General features: G+C 56.6%; 1 protein-coding gene across 6 annotated transcripts in view; it reads right to left on the bottom strand.

Annotated features, from left to right (window-relative positions):
- The window catches only part of DLGAP4 (DLG associated protein 4), a 190,430-nt gene that overhangs the window by 66,577 nt on the left and 106,602 nt on the right, over window positions 1-17,251 (bottom strand). For all 6 annotated transcript variants that reach the window (XM_058287031.1, XM_058287030.1, XM_058287033.1 and 3 more), the window contains 4 exons: window positions 16,264-16,505; window positions 14,117-14,231; window positions 11,573-11,623; window positions 8,916-9,156 (listed from right to left, as the gene is read on the bottom strand). In XM_058287031.1, coding sequence (XP_058143014.1) covers window positions 8,916-9,156; window positions 11,573-11,623; window positions 14,117-14,231; window positions 16,264-16,505 — 649 coding nt within the window. The remainder of the gene's footprint in view (window positions 1-8,915; window positions 9,157-11,572; window positions 11,624-14,116; window positions 14,232-16,263; window positions 16,506-17,251) is intronic.

Raw genomic sequence — 17,251 nt, 5'->3', positions numbered from 1 at the left:
CCGGCGAAGGGCGGGAGCGCGCGCAGCGCAGCCCGGCCTGCACGTGGCCTGTCATGCGCGCGGGGTGGGGGGGGGCAGTGCGCAAGCGCGCCGGTCGCTGAGTCCAGCCCACGCCCAGGCAGATAGCCTGAAAGGGAGCGCGCATGCCTGAGCCCGGGGGCTCCGCCCCGTAAATCGCCCCGCCAAACCGGTTCCAGCTGGAACGGGACGCATGCTCCGTGCGGGAGGTGGGCCAGGAAGCGTTCTGGCCCGCTGGAAGCTGCGCCGTCGGCCTGCAGGCGATGAGGGCAGAGCGCCCAGCCCCGAGCCCGGCGGGCAGACAGCGCTGCTCAAGGAGATGAACCTCCTCTCGCTTTCTGCGGAGATTACCGCCCCCGCTTCTCCACTTTCTAGTCCCTCCTCCTCTTCCAGTCCTGGTCCTGCGGTTTCCTCATCTCGCCAGGCCACGCCTACAAGTGACCCCTCTGCCACCCACGGGCGCAGCAATAGTTCCCTGACCTGCCTAGCTGGGTGACAGCAGGCAAGTCCCGACCCTTCTCTGTGCATGTTTTCCCACCTGTAAAATAGAGAATCTTAGGCATCTCACAGTTGTGAGAACTGTTTCCAAGAGCATTGTCATGATTTTGCATAAAGGCATAATAATAGCAAAACAACTGAAGTTAATGAGGCCGTTTTGGTGCCAAGCACTGTTAAGCACTTTCAGAGTTTTAGTTCACTTCATCATGCTCACAGTCACTACATTACCTCTGTACTAAATGTTTGGCCCCCTGTACTGACGATACTGGTGCACATGGAGATTCCTGGGCGGGAACCCTGCTGGTCTCCATCAGAGCTTGCATCTTCCCAAGTTTTAGACTTGCTAGATTAGGGACTTCAGCATTCCCTTCTGATGGTGATGTATTAGGGTCATTTATGGAGCACCTACTGTGTACCAGGCAAGAGCTAGGTCTTTATCCCAAGAGCCCCCAGTCTGGCTCCACCCCAAGAGCAGGTGTGGGGGATAGTCAGGATTCATTATCCACCCCCCACCCCCACCCCCATCCCTAATCCTTGGCCTGGGCCCCAAAGATTCCTCTCCTGGAGGTGTAGGGGCTCTAAGTTTTCCCCAGTTTTCCAAATAGTGACTGTCCTGCCCGGAGTACCACCTCCACCACCCCACCACCCCAGGGTGAAAGTTAGGGGAGCTGGGGCTCTCTCCATTCCACCTGGTTACCTGGGTGGCATAACAATCCCCTCCCTCACACCCCACATCCACTCCACCAAGGGATTCTGTTGGCTCTACTGTCACAACCCATCCAGGATCCAGCTGGTTGTCATCACCTCCTTCACTGCCACCCTGTGTAAGCCACCACCCTGGCTCCCTGCATCCCCACACCCCCCTCCCATTTGGCATCTCCACTTCTTGACCCTTTACTGGAACGTTTCACCTGCGTGTTGCACTTAAAATGTGAATCTGGTCTTGCCACTCTTCTCCAGTTGTCCCAGTGGTTCCCCATTTCACTCAGAGCAACAAGCCCAATCCCCCAGGGGCCTGTGGTCAAGGCTCTACGTGATCTGCCCCTCTCCCTCTGACCCCATCTTTCACCACTCCCTCCTCGCTTGCTGTGCCCCAGCCTCACTGGCCCCTGCTCCTCCAACGGGCAAGACAACCTCCTGCCTCAAATCCTTCGTACTGGCTGTTCTCCCTGCCTTGAGTCCTTCCCCCAGAAGTCCCTCACTTCCTCCAAGTTTGGCTCAAACATCAGTCAATGCATTCTACCTCATGACCTTGTTTACATTGCAATAGCCTTTCCCTCACCCTGCCAGCATTTCCAATACCCCTTACTCTGCACTATTTTGTCATAGCATTTAAAACTTTCCAGTAAACCATGTTTATTGTTTCGTCTGTGCCACCCCCTTTCCCCACCTCCACCCCTAAAATAGAATGTATGCTCTATGAAGGCAGGGTTCCAGCTATTTTGTTCATCGCGGTATCCCTGGTGCACTCAGCATGGCCTGGCACTGAGCAGGTGATCAGTGATCAATTATTAAATGAAAGGGCTTGCCTGACTGCAAGGCTTGGGTCCTTCACCACCGCACCTTAGGGCCTCCAAGGCTCTATTTAAGCACCTTGTCTTTCCTCCACTGGAGTGGCTTCTCTGCCCTGCGGGTGATAAGGAGTGCCCCGTCCTGTCAGTCCTGGTGTTTGAGTCCTGCTCACCAGCCCTAAGTGCCCGCCACTATTTCTTCTGCCTAAAATCGGGACTCTGAAGAATGGCAAACCTTGCGCTGAGCACACAGCAGGCGCTCGATGAACCAGGAACGTCTTGGTTGAGCCCAGGGATGAAGGCCGCCTTCTACCCGTGCCCTCTGCGGGAAGTGCCCATTTCAGCAGGAGGGGATGTTGGCACCACATCGCTCACTCTGGAAGGGTCTCCTTGGTCCTCCCACTCTTTGCCAACCCCATGCCCCTGTCCAGGCTTCCCTGGCCTTTGCCTGGACCACTGCACCGGCCTGAGAGGCCTCCCTGCCTCCAGTCCATCCTGCCCGTGCTGCCAGATGATTCTCCCTGAACTCCTGTCACCATGCTGCACTTCTCCCAGGTTCCTGGGGGGCTCCCCTCTGGCCCCATGCAGGATGAAAGGGAACTCAAGGTTTTCCAGCGAGGTACATGTGTGTTTGTACATATGTGTATGCTGGGAAGAACTGAGTTAAATCGAGCATGGCAAATGTTTCACCACCCCTGCCATGGCAGACATCACTAATCGATGGTGACATACTTTTCTTTTGAACTAAATCTTAGTCCTGAGCCCAGGAATCAGAGATGACAGGTTCCTCTTGGCCTCGACCCTCTGGAAACTGGATGGGCTGAGCTGCAGGGGCCTGTTGTGTGAGAGCAGAGCCTGGGGAGGGCTGGGTCCAGGGGGTGCACCTGGGAGCCAAGGCTGCCTGGAGGGTTGATTGCTTTCTGGGATGTTGTCAGGGCCCCCTCCTGTGCCTTGTCGGAGAGTAGGTCAGAGGAGAAAGCAGGGGAGCTCTGGGAGAGGGGAAGGGAGACAAGGAAGAGAGAGGCAGGGCAGTGAGGGCCTTGGATGGTCACAGCTGGGAGATGTGCCTAGGCTGCTCCCGAATCCAAACCCTCACAGCAAATGGAGAATATGAGGCCCAGAGAGAGGTAGGGACCCACCAAGAGAGACAGAGCAGAACTGAACCTAGAACCCAGGGCCCTGAGAAGAAGCAGCATGCTCCCAGGTCCAGGATCTGCCCCGGCTCAGCCCGAGCCTCGAGTGCCACCAAGAGTACGCTTCGACGTGTACGCATGTGTATGCAGCTGTGCGCGGGTACCGCGAATGCGGCTGACAGGAGCGCGGGTGCCACCCAGCAGCCCCCCCCCATGCTTGCTGAGTCCCCTGGATGATGTCACAGTCTCCCTTGTGATTCAGAGGGAGTGGGAGAGACCCAGAAATGGAGGGCCAGAAACTGAGGGGGCAGGGAGAGAAAATGGGGCATAGAAACAGGACTGAGGGCCAGACAGAAGGCCAAGATGGAGGAGAGAGAGAGGAAAGAGAGGGAGAGGAAGGGGTGGGGAAGCGGGAAGAGAGGGATGGAGAAAGGGAGGGTGGGAGAATGAGCACGATGGAGCACTAATGGGAGATGGGAGTGTAAGAAGGGAGGGTTTTGTCTTTCCTTTCTTCCTTTCTTTCTCAGAGGCATAGAGAGAAGGGAGGGCAGGCAGAGCGGCAGGTTGAGGGGTGCTGGCCTTCCCCGGCCCCTCCCAGGTAGGTCCTTTGGCTGGGGAGGGGCACGTATATGCAGCCAAGCTGCTGCCTCCCCCCGCCCCCCAGCCACAGCCCCCCCTCCTGCCCGACACCTGCCAGGGCTATTTCTGGAATGTGGAATCTGGGTCAGAAAGGGGGGGGAAGGAAGCGGGTGGCAGCAGCAGCAGCGCTGGCAGCAGGGAAGCCAGCTAGCTGCAAGTGGGTGGGTGGGCAGCTCCGGGCCCTGCCCACGGCCACTCAGGAGGGTGGGCCCCGCCAGGCTCTCACTGCCTCCAGAACCGCCTCTCACCCACATCTACCCACTGCCTGCTTAGGGCAAGAGTGCGCATGTGCCCCTGGGTGAGGGACAAAGAGCTTTCATGCCCCCAAGCGACTTGGGGGCTCAGAACTGCCCTGAGGGGAGGGGCGGGGCCCACTGCACGGAGGGAGGCTGAGGAGGAGGGGCAGCCTTCTGAGCAGGGGTGACCCTGCAGGGTGACAGTGGCTGGGTGGGGGGCTGTCTGTGTGGAGGGAGGAGGTTACAGGCAGGACTGCACGCATGGTGTACAAATTTTGCACTAATTAAGGATGCCACACATGCGGGGGATGGGGGCGTGCTTTTCACAACAGTGGCAGAAGCAAATTAGATGATTATTTTAACAAATTTCTGGCAGATGGCAGGAAAGGACCTTGTTCTAAAAAAAAACTGCATTAAAACAACAGGGTCCTAAGGAGGGGCACCCTTTCCTAGTGCAGCTCATGGACCAGCTGCAGCTCTGGGCACAGGCTGGGCGAGCTGGTGGCTTGCTTCTACCTGGAGGTAGGTGGGATTACCTGCTGAAAGTGAGGGGATCAGAGGTTTGAGAAGAGAAGCGCAAATTGGTAAGTGGTCACTGTGGAGACTTGGAGGGAAGACTGACAGGATATTTGGGACCCAGGTGAGAATTCTTTTGGTGGTCCCAATCTGCTGGAGGCACAGTTCCCTCTCAGGTATGGAGGTGGCATGAGTCTTGAAGGAGATAGACAGGTATGTGAATGCCTGTGCAGGTACATGTAGATATTAGGGGATATGTTCACATAGGAGAACATTATGTACATGTGTTTTTATATGTTTTCCTATCATATTAAGTCTAAGGGCACAAAACTTTATTTATGTCTCCAAGTAGGTGCATAAGTACACACATCCGGGCAAGTGTGAGATGTTGCTACCCGATACTTTCCTGAATGTCTTGGTTTGGGTGGAAGCTCCCACACTGGAAATAATTGGAGCCCAGCATCCCTCCATTTAAAGCTAGATGCTGGATCACTCACGTGGGGGGTGGAGGGAGCGGTGATCGATTGAACTGTTGGCCTCCATTCTCAATCCTTCTCTGTATCCATGCCCTTTGCTATGTAACCGCACTTTCTTCTACAAAAGGTGGAGTGTATTTCCCTGGACCTTGACTTTGAACTTGGTGAGGTGCTTTGAAATGTGCTTGCAGAGCGGGGCTTGCCCTCTTAACCTTCTGCCACCCCTAGGAGAAAAATACTTTGGCCCCAGGATCACATAGAGCAAAGCCACCCCAGCTGACCTGCAAACTCATAAACGAGAACAAATGCTTATTATCATGTGCCGCTGAAACTATGTACTTATTTGTTATACAGCATTATTGTGGTACAAGTTGACTGCTACAGAAACTGTTACCAAAAAAGGCACGTTGGTTGCAACAACAAAAAAACACTAAAATAATTGGCATTGGCTCTGGGACCAAGAGGTGATGAGCAGTGAGTAAACTATCACAGGAGGCTTGAAAAAGGGCAACCCATGCTACGTAGAGACAAAACATTTGATAAAACTGCCATCTACAATACCTTGAAGAAAGCAAATGGATCTGGGCAAAATAGTTTCCAGGCAAAATGTTGAAAGCAAGAGCTGCCTTCTTTCCATTGCATCTGATAAAGACTTACAAGAAAGAGAGGCATGTATAAAAGAAGTACCCAGTTTGTTGGGAGTGTTTAGAAGGAAAATAGAAAGCCCAGAGCTTGCTGTGTTGGAAAATAAATCCACTATCTCCACCCTTTCTAGCCAGTAAAGGATTCTCAAATTAAGATACAGCCTTTCAACATTTTAACATTTTAAAAATAATAAGGCGCCATCTAGTAGATCCTCTTAGCCAGTCAAAAGGACTTCCAGAGTGCTTAAGGGCATAGTCCACAGAAACCTGATGTACCCGAAGTAGTCAAAATTAAGTCTAGAGAGAGGGCTGTCTCAAAAATAATTGTAGGCATGGCTTTTGACATATGAGTTAAGTGGAATTAAATACATAGGAAACCCTTCCAGTGTTTGAGGTAGGTATATTAGCAAAAGCGTCTTCAGCCTGGGCTGAAGAGATGAGATCATTTGAGACATCTGGGCCCTAACTTTCTTCTGGCAGGAAGCAGGCTAAGAAAGGTGTTGAACAGCTCAAAGGGCTTATTCTCCAGAAGTGCCCAAAGAGGCTGATGGACAAGGAAGGTCTTTGGGAGAGCAGAGCCGAGAGCTGCGGAGGATGTTGGTTGGGGAGTGAACCTAGGGAGCAGGGCTTGGGCTGACTCAAGGGACATTCCCTAGCCCAGAGTATTTGCCTCACACTTTACCCAGAAGGACTTCAGAATGATCACGGATGGCTATTTGTGACTAGAATCTCTACTCTGCCCCTTTGGGGGTGGCAATGTGAATGGCAGTTATCATGTGCCTGTTTCCCCAGCGGATGCTGGATGTGTGTGGGGGGAATGCAGGGGAGAAAGCTTGCCTTTTTGGTTCACAGGTCTCTCAATTAAGAGGAGCCACATTCAGACTTGACATACATCAAGAGATCATGATGCCATGATGGTTCGAGACCTTTGGGGCTGTTGATGATAAGCATATTTTATAAGAGGGTAGGATGCAAGAGCTTGTGGTCGAGAGGATGGACTGTAGAGAACTGAATTGTTGGCCCTGACTTTGCCGTCCCTGTATCCACACCTTGTGCCATACAAGTACAGCTTCCTACACAAAGGCGGGAGGCACTTCTCCATCCCTTGTCTTTAAGCTCTACCATGCAACTTGCTTTAGTCAATAGGAACTTAGCAGATGCTATATGAACCGGGCCCCGGGATCTGCTTGTGTAGCTAGGCTTGGTCTCTTGGGCTTCTGCCATCATCATGAGAAGAATATGCCCTGCCTAGGCCACTTATCCCAGGGGGACAGTTTGGTCCCAAGAGGAAGATGACAGACTTGTGGTGCAGAGCTGCCCCAGCTGCCACAAACTTGGGAGCAAGAAATAAATGTTCATTGTAGTACTATACTGATTGTGTGGTGGTTTGTTAGGCAGCATTACTGTGACTATAACTGACCCATACAGGGATTCAAACTGTTCCAGGGCATGTAGCCCATCATCCATCCTCAGCCCCAACCTGAGTAGTTGGGATTTGGGGAGACTGGTGAGGGAGGGTTTATTTGAAGAGAATTGCTGGGGGTTGTATGTCCTCCCAGGCCCCTCTCATGCCTAGACAAGTTCTCATAAAGCGTGAGGACGTGAAGAACCCGATCCTTCACCTGGTTCCTGTGCTCCTGTAGTGGAAGGCTCCCCTGGAACTGGAGGCCACAGAATCTGGGCTTCCACTCCTCTTTGGAGACCTCTAACATAGAGAAGCTGGCAGGGCTACCCATGACAGTGGATCCAGAAGAAATGCGTTGACGGATCAGCCCATAATTTCAGAGTTCGGTGACGCAAAGGCCCTTGTTTTACATGGGTTAAGGGGAAGCTGAGAAAGAAAGTAGGGCTGCAGTTTTCTTCAGAGGCTTCTGCCCGAGTTGCCTGCCTGGCAGATCCAGGGCTGCTAGTAAAAAGAGGCAGAGAGGAGTGGAGGGGCTTGGGGGATGGAGAAACTGAGGAGGAATAGGGAGCAGTAGGCTGGGTGGGGGGTTGCTCCCCCCAGGACACAAGGCACCAGGAGGGCCCTGCAAGGCGAGAGAAACCCCAAAAGCACTATCGGAGAAAGGGCCAGTCACACAGAGCCCGGGTGCCAGGCCACCCTGGCTCCAGCCACTTCCTCCTCCCACCTGGAGGAACCAGAAGCAACTGCTGGTGAGCAAAGCACAGAGCATAAATGGACACCACGCCCAGCTCCCTGCTGTGGCTTCCTGCCCAAGTCCAACCCCAGCTGCTGCACCTGGGGAGAGCCGAGGACAATGAGAGGGAGCTATGAAATTAGACCAGCTCCTGCTCCATACCTGAGGGTGACTTTGAAAGACAATAGTGAGAACAAGTGAAGTTGTTTCTTGCTGTGCCCCCTACAAAGACCAGTTTATTTAGTCGATAAGCCAGCTACCTGCATATAGAATCTATGGGATTCAGGTTCATCTATTTACGTCAAACACCATTTGAGCACTTGAAGCAGTCATCTCTTACTACCACAATCCATTCCCAACTGTCTTTATTGCTTTGGTTGTCGGGAAGCTCAAAGTCAACTCGGAGGACCAGTAACAATAGCTACCACTTGTCAAACTCCACCATGTGGAAGGCCCTGGCTAGACTCTCCCTATGTGCAGTCTTTTTTTTTTCAGGTACTGGGGCCGGGAAATGAACCTTGGACCTCGTGTGTGAGAAGCCGAGTGTTCAACCGCTGAGCTACACCAGCTCCCCTGAGTTGTTTTTTACGTTTGTTTTGCTTGTTGTTTTTTTTGTTTTGTTTTGTTTTTAGGAGGTACCAAGAATTGAACCCAGGACCTCGTATGTGGGATGCAGGCACTCAAACACTTGAACTATACCCATTCCCCATGCAGTCTTATTTTACCTCCTTATGAGTGCTCGGGTCCAGCATAGGACCTCAGTTTATAGATGGGCTACCTGAACTAACTGAAGAGGGAGGTAGAGCTTCAGTAGACCCTGCCCACCAGCAGGTGGCTGCTCTAGCCAGGGAGCTGGACCAGCTCGGGGAGCAAGGGGCAGGCAGCCAAGTATCCCACCACGTCCAGCTTTCTCCAAAACCCCATGGCGGCATCTGCCTCTAGAACCCCATCTGAACTCCAGTTTGCCAGCTGCTCTGCAGTTCAGCCCCGAGGCCTCTGGCTTTTGCTCCCAACCCTCCTTCCACCCCTGGCCAGCCCATCGCTCCCCACAGGCTGGTCCCTGGGGTCCCCTTGCAGAAATTCCCTGCCCCCATGGTGGGACTCACTTGGAAGCGTGCGGCTGTTGCTGAGGCTGCCGGTGCTGGGTGGCGGGGAGAGGGACTGCAGGGACACACTGTCCTCCTCCTGCGAGCAGCCCGCCTGGATGGCGCGCAGGTAACTGTGGCTGCGGGAGCGGAAGTAGCTGGGCAGCGGCAGGTCCAGAGCCTCCGCTGCTGCCGACTCGGCTTCGCTGCAGGCCGACTCGCAAGCCGCCTCGTACTGGTCGCTCAGATCTGCCTCCCGCACCTGTCCGGGCAAAGGCAGGTGTCAGGGGCCAGCTTCGCTCATGCCGGGGAGAAGGGTCACCTGGTGGTCGGCTCAGCTGCGGGGCCTGTGGCATCTGGGGAGCTTCACTTCCTCTCCCTCCCCCATCTACTCAGGGTATGGGTCGGGCAGATGGAGCCCTTAAGAAATCAACGACCCTGGTGGTGGGGTCTTGGCAAGTCATCTCACCTGGCTGGGCCTCGATTTTCCCATCTCTCCAATGGGGAAGAAAGCTGAACTATTGCAGGGTGTGAACTAGATTATGTCTTGCCGTACACACTGACCTATGGATAGTACATTCTGAGGGTACATCTGAGTTCAGCAGGAAAGAGGCGGGCAGCAGGTGTGCTGGCTGGTTACCACCTTTTGGTCCAATCCCTTCATTTTACAAGTGAAGAAACTGAGGGCCAGTGAGAGGGAGACGCTTGCCAGTGGCACCCAGTGAGGGAGTGGCAGAGCCAGCACAGCTAATGTGTATTTAAGGAAGATGAACCTAGTTCTGGGATAGGGGGCGGTGGGGAAAGAGTGGAAGCCAGAGGCCAGGTACATGCCTGGTGTGCTGGGGAAGATGAGACAGAGTGAGGGTTGTGGCAGGGAGGATGGATGAGTGACACCTGCCGAGGGCTGTACAGAGAGTGGTGGCGTGTGTGCTCTTGGCCTCTTGCATCTAGTTCAACCTCATCTAGATGTTTCTAAGTGTCCCTCCAGAGTTGACCATCTAGGGGCCATCTAGGATCCTCCAAATCTGCAGCTGGAGGGTTGCTTCTCTCTGTTTCACTCCTCACTGTGCACACACTTTCTGAGGGTTCTGGAAGGGCCTGCCTGACCCATGCCTCAGGCTATGTTGGCAACTGGGAACAGGACATATGCTGGGGAGACAGCTGGCCAAAGACAATCGCTGGGGGCGGTCCTGGGGAGAGGCCTGGGCTGGTGGAGGGGGAGGGGCACGGTGTGGGGGACAAGATGGAGCCAGTCCTGGGGCCCAGCTCTGCCCGACATGGCTGTGTGACTTCAGGCCGTTGTTGTCCTCTCTGGGCCAGCTCCTCCTCATCTAAAGGAAATGGAACACCTGCGTACTTGGGCAAATAACTAGACGGCTTGTTTGGAAAGGTCTAAATCTGTACTGTCCAGTACGGCAGCTGCTAGGTACATGCAGCTACCTGGGTTTTAATTAATTAAAATTAAATTTCAAAGTCTGTTCCTTAGTCACACTAGCTACATTTCACTTGCTCAAGTGGCCACATGTGACTTGGGCTGCCTTACTGGACAGAGCGGGTTATGGCAGCTTTCCGTCAGCACAGAGAGTTCTATAGGATGGTGCTGACAAATTAAAAAGATAGGCTGTCTGGCATACCCGAAGCTCACTTGGGGGGAGGGCATCAAAGAGATGGGTGTTTATCCTCCCAAGCCGGAACTCGAGGCATAGCCAGAGGCCCTTGTGACTGCCAACGGCAGTGAGGTCTTGCTTTGGGATTGCACTGGCCCCATCAGTTCCTTGTAATATGAACTTGAGCTAGTCATTCTGCCTTAGTTTCCCTACCAATAAAAAGGGGCTAATTAATTTCATAGGGTTGTTGTCAATATTAACATGTGCTCTGGAAGAGTAAACTGTACCTATTATTACAGGCAAAACCCCGTGGAATGAGCATGAAGACTTACAAATGTTGGCTATCAGTCCTTGCTGCCTGGCCCACTGTGGGCTCTCCAAAGACCCTCTCAAATGCCACGTTCAAAAGGCACTATGACATGGGGGAGAGTTTTGTCCCTGTGGGATGTGTGGCCTGGGGCAAGCCACTCACCCACGCCTGGCTACAGTAGTGAGGGTTGAGCTCAGAGCACCTTTCCTGCCCCACTTTCTGTTCTTGGGACTGCGGCCGGGGAGGGAGGGTGGAGGGGGTCACTCCCAGGGGCAGGATGGGTGGGCATGGGAGGGGTGGAGGACTGGTACCACCCCTGCCGATTTCTACAAAACCCTCTGCATTCACTCCAACACCCCACCACCCTTAAAGGCCCTGCTGGGGTCCTAGAAAGGAGAAAAGCAGGATATCTGGGGCCAATGAAACAGTCCCCTCTCCCCAGGCCTGACCCAGGCTTGGTGGGAGGAGAGAAGGAAGGGAGCCCGACTTGCAGTGAAGGCCTTCCACTGTCATGGGGTTCTTTCTCACCCCATTCATAGAAGCCAGCTCCTTCTTGCCCAGTTTCGGAAAGAGGACACGGAGGTAGAGAAATGAGGTGACACGGGGAGGGACGGAGGGGCAGGGCACCAACGGGAGCGTCAAGTCTCTCATCAGGGCTCGGCTTGCACCACCTGGGCTGGGGCAGGGCCGCTCAGATGCCAGGACCGAGACCTGGCCCTGGACCTGGGGTTGGGGTGTGAGGGAATGGCAAGCATACTGACCTGCTGCTCATGGCCAAACAACTGGGGGATCAGGGAGGCCTGTCCAAAAATCTGCAGGAAAGAGAGGGGGAGGGTTATGGGGGAGCCAGGGGCTGGGGTAGAGTATTCAGGCTTGGCTGCCAGAGACTGGCTGGTCTCGACTTCTCCCCGGACTGGCGGAGGCCCAGCTGCAGAGATGTCTCACTTGGCTTCCTCCAGGAATGGGGGACTCATTCCATCTGGGGCTGGGTGCTGCTAAGGCCTTCTAATTGGATGTTTCCAAGCCATTCCCTTGGCCTGACCCCTGGGGCCATGGGGGCCCCATCTGCTCCCTCTGTTCTGGCAGGCAGCCCACCAGGATCTACAGATTAGGGACGGAGTTGAGAACCTTCTCAGCTCGAGGCAGAGAGGGCCCGGGCAGTCCAGCGCCTGTGGGACAGGGCTCCTTGGACAGGACTCTGGGCCTAGAGACATGGCCAGAGCTGGGACCTCGCTGACTTGGTGGCCACATATGTGGCTCAGGTCAGCTTAGGCTTCTTGGGGTAGGAGTTTGTGTGTGAGGGGGTGTGGGGTGTCAGAGGACCCTGGGCTGAGAGAGAGCTGGGTCCCGGCAAAGGTGGGGGGCACCTGTGGGGGTCCCCAGCTGGGCTGATTCGACAAGCCTTTTTTGTGTTGTTAAAGGGCAAAACTGTTTGAGCTGCCCGGGCCAGGCAGAGGGTGGAGATGGGGTGAGCGAGCCCCAGAGACAGGCAAGAGAGAGACATGGAGGCAGAAACGGCCAAGAGACTCGGAGAAGAACGTGGAGGAGGGGAGAAAGGTCAGAGAAAGAGGAGGGAGACAGACACGAGGAGGGCAGGGGTATGGAGGCGTGCCGGCCACCCCGCCAACTCCTCGGGAGCCTCAGCCAGGAGCTGGGAACCAGAAGTTCAGCTCAGTGGTAAGAGGGAGACGGACATTAAATAAACACACACAGAGAGAGTGCCAGGTAGCGACAGGTGCTGTCAAGAAAATAAAGCAGTTCAGGGAACGGTGCCTGGGGGGCTACTGCAGACAGTGTCATCAGGGAGGGCCTCTCTGAGGAGGTGACACCGGAGCCAAGACCTGGAACGCGGGAGCCAGCTGAGCAAAGACTTGAAAGAAGAGACCAGCATGGCTGGAGCTGGGGGACGGCGGGAGGAGGAGGAAATGAGGCCAGAGGGAGGCAGACCTGGGGTCGGCAGAGCTCCGGGGCCTGGCGAGGCCTCGGGCTTTCACTCGGGGGAGATGGGAGCTCTGGGAAGGTTCCGAGCGGGGGTATGGCGTGATCTGACTTACGTCTTTTACAAGCTCCCTCTGGCAGCAGAGAACGGATTGGAGGTGGCAGGCATGGAGGCCAGGACAGCCGTTCAGGCGACACTTGGTGGGGCCTGGATGAGGGTGGCAGGGGCAGAGGGTCCCGTGGGCTGGGGCGCTCTACCCCTCCCCACGTCTGAGGTCAGTCTCCTGGGAGTCTGGCAACCACGGAGCTGGGGGCGGGGGGCTGGGAGGGCTTGGCCAAGCCAGGTACCATGGAGCGGGGAAGAGGCAGGGTCCCAAAGCCTCCCCGTGCTGAGCAGTCCCTTTGCCCTGGCCCCAGGCCTGCACGCTGCTTCACTGTGCGACGAGAGGCAGGTGCCTGCCCGTTCTGGGTCTCGGTGCCCCAGCCACACCTTGCGCTCTGGCTGGCCTCCCTTTGCAAACCCTTAAGTATGTGCACACAGCGGGGCCTGGGATCAGGTCTGGGGTCTGAAAGTCCCAATCCCTGCTCAGCTTTGCCTCCTGCTGCATGATGGAACCTTCTCAGCCTCGGTTTCCTCATCTGTGAAATGGGCATGTGGACAATAAAGCCCTCTGGGAGTGGTTGAGGGTTCAAGGAGCTGATGGTTGAGGGAGTAACGGGTAAACTAGAAGTGCCACGCAGAGTGTTTATTGCTCTTAGTGGCAGAGTTAGCTGGGCCCTGGGAGTTCAACTTTCCACTAAACAGCTGGGAGGGTCAGAGTAGAGAAGCAACTTGCCTGGGGTCACACAGCAAGATGATAATAATAGCCCTAAAGTTAGCTATCCTTTGCTGAGCACATTAAGTTCTTTCTTTCATTTATTCCTTACACCACCCCTTTGAAATAATTATCACCCTCCTGAGATAAACTGGGAAACTGAGACTCAGGAGGGGAAGTTATTTGTCCTCAGTTCATACTGTCAGTGATAAACTTGAACCCAGGTCTCTAGCTCTCTATCCTCCTGGCTCTAACCGCCTGGAGCGGCGGCAAGGCCCCTGGCTGCCAGCGTGGGCCTCTCCCTCGGGGGCCTCAGCGCAAGAAGCCGGGCCCATGATTCAGCTCTGTGGGCACAGTGATGGTCAGTGGGGCAGAGCGACACACACGGGCAGCTTTGGGAACAAAGACCACACGGAAGTACAGTGCAGACATCTGGGGACCGCTCAACAGGGGCTGTGCCTGGACATCTACCCCTTCCTGGGCGAGGGTCAACGAGCTGAGAGGCAGAGGGGCAGATGCCCTCCCACTGACCTGGCCCGCCCCGGCCCTCACCTGGCTGATGCAGCTGGCGTCGTTGAGGCTGTCGCCGACGGGGTTGTAGTCCTCCTCCCAGCTCGGACACTTGGAGGGCAGCAGCATGTCCACCGAATCCAGGCGGTCCAGACTCCTGGGGAGAGGTGGGGAGCAGATGGGGCTCAGCCCACCCATTGCTCAGCCTGGGACGCTGAGGCACAGAGGGGAAAAGACTGACCAAGGTCATCCAGTGGCAGAGGACAAAATGGGAGTCACCGCTAACCTGGGCAATATTGGGGCGGGGCGGTGACGAGCAAGGGGGGTGAGCTTCCAGCTTTTGGAGGCCATGACCATTGGGGTGGAGGTGGGTGTCATCCATCATACCAGCTAAAACCACAAGGTGGCAGCACCAGCTTGCATTTGAACCTGATCATGCCGAGGGCTAGGTGGACTCAACCCAATTTTGCAGCCTGGTCCTTCCTCCCTGCACGTTTGGGGCAATCCCAGAGGCTGGACAGAGGAGGCAGGTCACTGCCCACAACCTTGGCCTCAGGCTGGGGCTGCCTAAAAGGCTTCAGTTCTGGTACAGTGTCCAGGTGGCTACCACCAGGTACACGAAGACACACCCCTTCTCCCCAAGGCCCGGCCCCCTCAATCTTTCTCGCCTGCCAGACCCCGGGCCTTCCCAGATCCCTGCTCTTGGTGTTGCAGACACAGAAGTGCTTGGACCGGAATCCAGCTTATTCACCGGATGACCCGGGGTGAGTCACCACCTTGCTAAGCCTCAGTTTCCTCACCTGTAAAATGGGAATGACACTGTGCTCTCCTGCTGGGGCTGATAATACAGATTAAAGTGCACACAGGCAGGTACAGTGCCCAGCACAAGGCAAGTGCTAAGAGACTGAGGCTGTTACTGTTATTACTGCTACTATTATTACTGATTCCTTGTCATTCAAGGCCTGTGCCCCAGCCCTGCCCACATCTCCCACTTTAATGCTCACTGGTTATTCAGAGGCATCCTATGCTCTCAAGACTGGAAGGGGTTAGAGATCCTTGAGCTCAGCCTCTCACTTAAAGATGGGGATACTGAGGCCGAGGGAGGGACAGCCCTGGACTGGCCGGTGGTGTTCTGAATTCCAGCCTGCCGCCCATTCCTCCGCTTCCTGCACCAGTCACCCAGACAGGCTCATGCCTGAAGCAGCGGAAGAACTAGAAATAAGTAGGTTTCTCTAACTTCCCAGGCTTAAAGTGACTGGACGGGGCTAGAAAGGTGGAATTCCAGGCAGGGTGGTGGGACAGACAAAGGCTGTCTACCACTTTTTTATTCCTGGATCCCCCCCCTCCACCCCCAAATCTTGGCGTTCAGCATAGGTAGCAGCTACAGAGGCAAGAGGCAGGGGGGCTCTGGTCTTCCTTCGGTAGTGCTGGTAGGTGATGGGCTCTCCTTACTGAAAAAGAGGATCCCCTGGGGCAGACCCCTTTTGGGAGTGGAACTCACCTGCGGATGTGGCTCCTGCGGGCAGGGTTTACCTGGGCCAGGCACCAAGGGAGGTTCTCCTTATGGGCGCGGTTTACCAAAGGCTAGGGCGGGCCTGTGGTCAGGACTTAACTGTGGGCGGGGCTCGGGGGTGGGTCACCCAAAGACGGTGCTCTCCGGGGTCACCTCATCAAAGTGAAGGGGCCAGCCTAAGGCCGAGGCTGTCAGGGACGAGACCAACCTGAGCGCCGGTTCACCTACGGGGCCTGGGCCACCCGCGTGGGGCGGGAGGGCTCTCCCGGGGCGGCTTACCCGAAGGGGAGGAAGTGGCAAGAAGGCGAGGCTACCAGGGGCAGGCACACCCGCGAGGGGCTCACCTAAGAGGACAAGGCTTGCGTGTGATCGGGATCGCACCTGTGGAAAGAGGCGATCCCAGCCGCAGAGCTCCCGTGTGCGCCGGGCTCACCCGTAGGCGCAGAGCTCCCAGGGGACGGGCTTCGTACACCGGCGTGGCTCGCGTTAAGAGGAGGGGGCTCTTAGGCGGCAGGCCCCGCAAGGGGGCAGGGCTTGCTGGTGGGCGGGGCCTGGACCGCCAGAGGCTTTCCCAGGGGCGGGGCTTGCCTGTGGGCGGGGCTTGCCTGTGGGCGGGGCTTGCCTGTGGGCGGGGCTTGCCTGTGGGCGGGGCCTTAGGGCGGGGCTGCGCGTGCACCTGCGGGGGTTGCTCTGCTCGCCCAGGGACTGCTGCGTGGCCCTCAGGTAGCTCTGGCGCCGCGCCGCCGTCTTGGGTGAGGGCTTGGGGCTGCCGCCGGACTCGTCACTTTCCTCGTCGCCCATGGCCTTGATGTAGCTGCCGCTGCGCATGCGCCGGCACGGGATGGGCCCCTCGGCCGCGGCGGCCGCGTCGCGCGGGGACAGCAGCGCGGTGCTCCACTCGCCGCCGCCGCCGGGCACCTGGCGAGAGGGCAGCGCTGAGCGGGGGGCAGGCCACAGGCCCCGGGCCCATCTCCTGGAAGGGGAGACGCACCCTCGCCGCCCGTCTCGGAGAGGTGGGCCACCTGGGCACGTTCTTCGGCCAGTGAACGCCCCAGCAGCAGCGCAGAGCCCCCGGCCGGGAAGGGGGGTGCCTGGTGCCAGAGCCAGCTGAGAGGCCCGAGGCAAGTCCCTGCCCCTCTCCAGGCCTCGAATGCGTCAGCACAAGGGCCCCAGTCCATGCGACGACGACCTCCCTGAGGCTCCCTACGGGGCCCCCCTGCCTTCCCATCACCCTCCAGTCGCCGGAACACCAGGCCTGGGGAGCGGGGAGAAAGGCCCCCAGACCTGGGTCCAGAGCCTCACCCCAGGAGGGCAGCGGGGGGCTGTCAGGGGCCCTCGGCGAGAGGGCGGGATCCTCGGACCCATTTCATTCCTTATCCACAGGTGGGGAAGGAGGCCATGGCCAGAGCAGCAGCCACAGCCAGGGGGGGAAAAGGCCTCAGTTTCCCCCATCTGAACCTCAGGGGCCCCATCCGTGGAACAGGGCTGTGATAAGGGCAAGTGAGGTGACAGCTGGGAGTGCATCGCGGACCCTGGTACCCTGTGCTCCCAGTGGTCACGGTGGCAGTGAGGGGCCTCCCCAGCTCTCGGAGGCCAGGCTCTGGGCTGCACACAGGCTGCACCCCTCCTTCCCCTCACACACACTGTCACACACCCCGGGGGGG

Source organism: Dasypus novemcinctus, chromosome 24, assembly GCF_030445035.2.
Source record: "Dasypus novemcinctus isolate mDasNov1 chromosome 24, mDasNov1.1.hap2, whole genome shotgun sequence".
Lineage (NCBI taxonomy): Eukaryota > Metazoa > Chordata > Mammalia > Cingulata > Dasypodidae > Dasypus > Dasypus novemcinctus.
This window is presented reverse-complemented; position numbering and strand designations above follow the sequence as displayed.